Source organism: Tupaia chinensis, unplaced genomic scaffold (assembly GCF_000334495.1).
Source record: "Tupaia chinensis unplaced genomic scaffold, TupChi_1.0 Scaffold147869_1, whole genome shotgun sequence".
NCBI lineage: Eukaryota > Metazoa > Chordata > Mammalia > Scandentia > Tupaiidae > Tupaia > Tupaia belangeri.
The window spans coordinates 1,044,662-1,050,661 of NW_006207719.1; the positions used below are offsets into that span (position 1 = coordinate 1,044,662).

General features: G+C 44.5%; 1 protein-coding gene across 1 annotated transcript in view; it reads left to right on the forward strand.

Annotated features, from left to right (window-relative positions):
* Positions 1 to 5,217, forward strand: part of GUCY2C (guanylate cyclase 2C) — an 82,811-nt gene extending 77,594 nt beyond the window's left edge. Inside the window, exons 26-27 of the mRNA XM_006169964.3 lie at positions 2,444 to 2,520; positions 4,580 to 5,217. Of these exons, the coding sequence (XP_006170026.1) occupies positions 2,444 to 2,520; positions 4,580 to 4,754 (252 nt within the window). The 3' untranslated portion in view covers positions 4,755 to 5,217. The remainder of the gene's footprint in view (positions 1 to 2,443; positions 2,521 to 4,579) is intronic.
* Positions 5,218 to 6,000: the final 783 nt, after the last annotated feature.

A 6,000-nucleotide genomic window follows, 5' to 3' on the forward strand; every position in this document is an offset into this window, starting at 1 on the left:
AACTTGCCTTTACTCCCAAGAGCCTTTTCCATACTTGGAACTGTGATCAGTATGTTATAAATGCTGCCACCATTTCCTCTACATATATCCAAATTTTGCTCCATTTTTCTCTCCAAAGCCAGGAGTGACAGTCTGGCCCAGCACTTACTTAAGCCAAATCTCCATTGCCTCACATGTTTCCCTAGTCTTGCCACAAGGTCACCTCTATCTAAGGTTACCTCTCTCCCAGTAGCTTTACCATAATGAAGCTCTGAACCAGTGAATTACGAGGCTTGACCTCATATTCCTCCTGACTTGACATCACCTGGATGCTTGTTAAAATGCAGATGTCTGAATACCCAACCAGGCCTACTGAAAGGAAAAAAAAAAATTCTCCGTGGGTTAAATCAGGAATATATACATTCTATCTATCTATCTATCTATCTATCTATCTATCTATCTATCTATCTTATCTATCTATCTATCTATCCATCTATTATCTATCTAGCTACATGTTGTTGTCTTTTAAAGAGATATTTTTGTTATAAGGTGTGTGTGCTTGCCGGAGACACACAGAGAGAGAAAGTGAAAAATCACTCCTAGGGGAGATGGCCCCGCCACAATCCCTTCTCCTCCATTCTCCTCCGGGGATTTTGGGCATGCACCTACACATGCGCCCACCATGAGTTTTAAACCTCCAGGTCCAGGACTCAAACTGTGGTTGGCCATGTGGGAGTCCAGCGCTGTAACCACTATGGCATCTGTTGGCCCAGAATCTATATTTTTAACTATTCTGCGATCACAGTGAAGTTTGAGAATCACTATTCTAAATTCTCCATGCTGCTCCTCACATTTAAGATAGCTGCCCTCCAGGGGCCAACAGGTGGCATGGTGGTTAAGGCACTGGACTCCCACATGGCTGACTGTGGTTTGAGTCCCAAACCTGGCAGCTTGAAAATCACATCAGCCATGTGTGTGCATGCCCAAAATCCCAAGAGGAGAATGGAGGAAAAGGGATTATGATATGGTGTGGTCATCCCCCTTGGAGGATGATTTCTCACTTTCCCTCTCACTATTTCTGTCTCTCTGGTAATGAGCACATGTGCCTTATGACAAAAACCTCAAACCCAAATAAAATGCAATAGCTGCCCTCTAGGGCCGCCTGCCTCCAGTTGACTCTCAGGCCGCTTTTTGAAATTATTACAGTCTCCTCACAATTGGTCTGAAGCCAACTATCAACGATAAAATTACGCCTTTCTAGTCGCTATATCCTCCTGGCCTTCACACATTGATTACAACTTGGAAACGCTTCCTTGAAAGTAAAAATGTCCTAAGATCACATTTGCATTTCTTAGGGATTTATTTATTTATTTATTTATTTCTTCCATGAGCAAGAGAGACAGAGAAAAAGCACCCCAACAGGGTATTAATGCTGAGATCCACCCCCACAGCCAGCTCTGGACCATAGGCACACGTGTGCCCAGCACACGCAGGGAGGTCTCCAGATGCAAACTGGAAACCTTTCCGCGTGGGTCTGAGCATCAGTTTACACTCCTGTGCCTTCATCCACCCGCCAAAATTACTTTTTGAGTCCTCTTTAAATACGTTTTCTACACAGAGTGTTTCCCCCTAAATAGAAGTGGTTTATGGATTACTGCAACCCTAACGGAGCCAGCAAACCGCTATTTTTAAATATGAGGATTTTCAAATGTATATAACCATCCAGTCTCCTTCTCAAATACAAGCTCTAGCAAAACCAGGGTTTTCTGTGAGTTTCCATACATTGTATAGCTCTCAGATGAGCCCGTCAAATGTCACCTAACGAGTCTTTATTACGATGCATGTGTGTTTATAATGGACACCATTAGGCAAGGGAAACTGGCAAGAGTTTTGTGGCAAACTTTGTGGCTAAAAGGACTAGAAGAAAATGGGGACAATGAAAACCAGTTGAATTTGTTGGCAAAATACCCCCCTCGTTGGTCTTACACTGGCCAGAGACAGATTAGGGGGCACAGCCACGCCACAATCTCTTCCTCTCTGTTTCTTCATCCTGTCAAGATTTTAGACACACACACACACACACACACAGAATGTTTTTTGAGCCACCAGGGCTGGCATTTGAATGATGGGATCTGGCTCCCTTAAACCACTAGGCAACAGGGCTGGATGGAAGTAGGAGTTCTTATAATGCTGTAATAGTGACATTTTGAAATAAATTCTCAGAAAAAAGAAAACTCTGCTTTGAAGAAAACATGCCTAGTTGAATGAGAGGCTTATGCACTTGGAAAAAAAGATCTGTCTAAAGATAATACAAATCACAGTAGGAATGTGTGATGTGCTTACATACATGCACTGATGAGAAATGTGGAGACAGGTCTTGTGAACAGACCTACCGTAGGAAGAGTAGACTAGAACTAAACCGTCTCACTGGCCTCCATGGGACCTACCTCTTCTGTTTCCCTAGGGAAGAGGGACTGAGACCACCTACTGGCTGACTGGAATGAAGGACCAGGAGTACAACCTGCCAGTACCTCCGACGGTGTAAGTTTCTGGGTGTGCGAGGGAGGCAGGGGAGTTGGAGCTTTTGGCTCTGCAAATTGTGCTGTATTCCGACAGTTTAAGTTGGTATCTTGCAAGTGGTGATGGCGCGCTGAGTATGAAGCAGGGGACTAGACACACGAGAAGGTGTGGAAACCTCCCCTTTCCCTGGCTGCAAGAAATTGGGAGTCCTGGGAATCCACATTTTCCTTTTTGTTTTTTATTTTGCTAGAGGGCATGCGCATGCACCAGAATAAAGCAGAGAAAATGAGAAAGCATCCCACTGTGGGTCATGCCACAATCCTTTCTCCATCCCTCCCTCCCTGCTTTGGGATTTCCAGTGCACACACACGCCCCCAGTGTGTTTCTCAAGCTGCCAGGTCCAAGATTCAAACCCACGCTGTTAACCACCAGGACGCCTGCTGCCCGATATTTTCCTGAGGCCTCAATAAAACAGAAAAACACTTCATTGTGGCCACCTTATCTGGAACCAAGATTTCCTTTCATGAACTCAGTGAAATAATTATTTCTTACCCAGAGCTTTATCCCTATCATTTCAGGGGGAAAAGAAGAATGAGTATAATATCTAGAACTTGAAGAGGTTTTGTGTTTATGTCAGTTACCTTGTTTCTGCTTTGTCTTGTTTACTGGCTTTTTCCCTCCATATTCATGATAGGATTTTGATTTTGATTTTCTCATTTTTAAATTTTTTATAGAGAAATGTTTGTGATAGGATGCATGTGTTTGCCAGAGAAACAGAAAGCGAGAAATGGCCACAGCGCAATCCCTTCTCCATTCTCCTTCCGGTATTCTGGGCATGCTTGCACACGCACCCCAAGTGAGATTTAAGCCTCTGAGTTTGAGACTCGACCCATGGTCTGCCATGTGGGAGTCCAGTGATGTAACCACTCACCATCTGCTAATCCCCAAGACATAATTTTTCCATTGTTACAGTTATATTTTAAATGCCTTATCTATGAAAGTACACTCAAGTCATTGTTTTTACAAAACATATTCTATGTATTAGGTAAGAGTAAGAGTTAAACATTGACTGAGTCTGTGTACATACTTCTACCTATCCTACCCACGGGGATCGCCCCAGACGTGGGCCTGTGTTTGCTGGAACGCTGACTAAACTCTCCCACACTGAAGCATGGCAAAGCTAGCACGTGTTCCAGCTCGCTCAGGAGAACAGAAGGCAGTTTAGGGCCCCCTCATGCATGCCTGGCTCAGAAGAGAGTAGCATGCCAGAGGCACAGAAGCTCTGTGTTTCCACTCTCCTCTGCAGCTTTCTGTTTAGAAACACAAAACTAAAATCCTTCCCCAGCCCCAAGACTGGTTCTGGGTATTGGCATGGAATATGTGCTCTTCCTGAGATGAGGAAGACAAAGGTTCAGGTCTGACAGGTTTCGGTTTTCCTAAAGGTGACTCGGTTGTGATCCAGCTACATATTGGTAGACTTTGGACGCACTCAGTCACGTGGCCGTTACTATGGCTTCTGTTGTGGTAGAGAAACCCTGTCCTGCAGATGCCTGGATGCCAGGTGGCAGGCTGCTAGCGATGCCAAAACAACTCAGATCTTCCCTGGAGCACTGGAAACCTGGCTTCCTACCCAGAGTGCCCCAGATCTGTTCTAAACTCTTAAAACCATCTGTCCATTCTGAACTTTCCCTAGACGAGATCTACACACCAGATATGCATGCCACCAGGGCTCTCAGGGTGGTTTGGCAAGGGCCTAGCATCCTTCTGGCTTCTTTGTCCCTTCTTACAGTGGCACATGCTAACCTATATCCTCCTAACCGAGGTGCCGAATTCTAGTGGGGGGTAGTTTCTCTTTGAAATTGAAGTCTATCTTCCTGCTTGAGGTACATTTTTCTTATTCTACAAATAAAAAAAAAGCAGGAATGAGAGTTCCTTAAGCTCATCTAAGACAAGGGTCATTTTATGTTCCAGAGTAGGCATTCGGTGAGTGGCCAGGGAACTGAACTGATTATTCTAGAGCTCAGGATATCCTGTATGAGTTCTTGAGCTATTCCATCTTCTCTCACCACTCTCTTTCCAGGGAGAATCAACAGCGTTTGCAAGCAGAATTTTCCGACATGATTGCCAACTCTTTACAGAAAAGACAGGCCTCAGGGGTAAGAAGCAGAAAACCGACACGGGTAGCCAGCTACAAAAAAGGCACCCTGGAATACTTGCAACTGAACACCACAGACAAGGAGGGCACCTATTTTTAACCTAAGTAAGCGGCGAGGACTCCCACAAATCAGCTGCACATCAGCAGCAATAACCTCAAGTGTCCTGAAACCTTGCCTTTTCCTGAGACCTCAGCGAAACAGAAAAAAAAAAAAATTAGCCTTGGCCACCCTGTCTGGAACATAGACTCCCTTCTCTGAACGAGTTCATGCTCTCGGTGAGATGACCTCGGGAGTCTTACTCCCAACGGCGGCTCCAAGGAGATTTCCCCTTAAAAAGGGGAGCAATGAACATACTCTCTGGAACTTGAGATTTTATTATTCCATTTATTTTGTTTCTGTTTTGTTTTGTTTACTATCTCTTTTTTCCTTCTGTATTCATGATGGGATTTGTTTAATTGTCACAATTATATATGAACAACTTTATCTCATTAGCGTATACTTAACTCATAATTTTTGCAGAACATATTCTATATATCAGTGAAGAATAAATGTTAGAGTTGAATGAGTCTGTGTGTGTGTGCTTCTATTTATTCCACCTGTTTTCCTGGAATATACGTCCTCATCTAATCTTTGCTGGAGAACCGACTAAATTCTCCTGCCCGGAGGCATGGCAAAGCTAGTGTTGTCACTCGGAGGTGGAAACTTTGAAGGTCAGTGTCACCTTCTGCACATGAGAAGATTTTTTCATTGCCAGAGAGTGCAAATGTTCATCAGCGAGAGACAGAGGAGAGTGAGAGCAGTGAGAGAGGGAGGGGGAAAGAAAAGCACATCCCAATGGGGCATGATCACGCGTTAAATCCCTTTTCCTCCATTTCTCCATCACGCCAGGATTGGGGCATGTAGGCACACACGCCCGGTGTTTGTTCCAAGCTGCTGGTGCCGGAATTTGAACCGTGGTTGGGCCTTATGGGATCTGGCTGTCGATGCACAGCACTTAACCACTGCGCTACAGGGTCAGCCCAATCAAGGAATTTTTGATCATTAATCGGAGGTGTTGCCAGGTCTTGTCCACTTAGCAATGTGGACATGAGGTACTACCTTGGCAGTGACCTAAGAATGAACTCAGGTAAGGATCAAATTCCTGCACTGATCCTATTTAGCTATAGAGTGATTAATGTCTCTAAGATCCTGATGTTTTATAAGTCAGTCATGAATCATGACACTCCCCCTAAGAGCTATCATAAAGTTTTTTGGGTCTTTTGGCCATAGGGTATGTGTACTCAGCAGACAGGGATAGTGAGAAATCACCCCCAAGGAGGGATGGCCATGCCACAATCACTTCTCC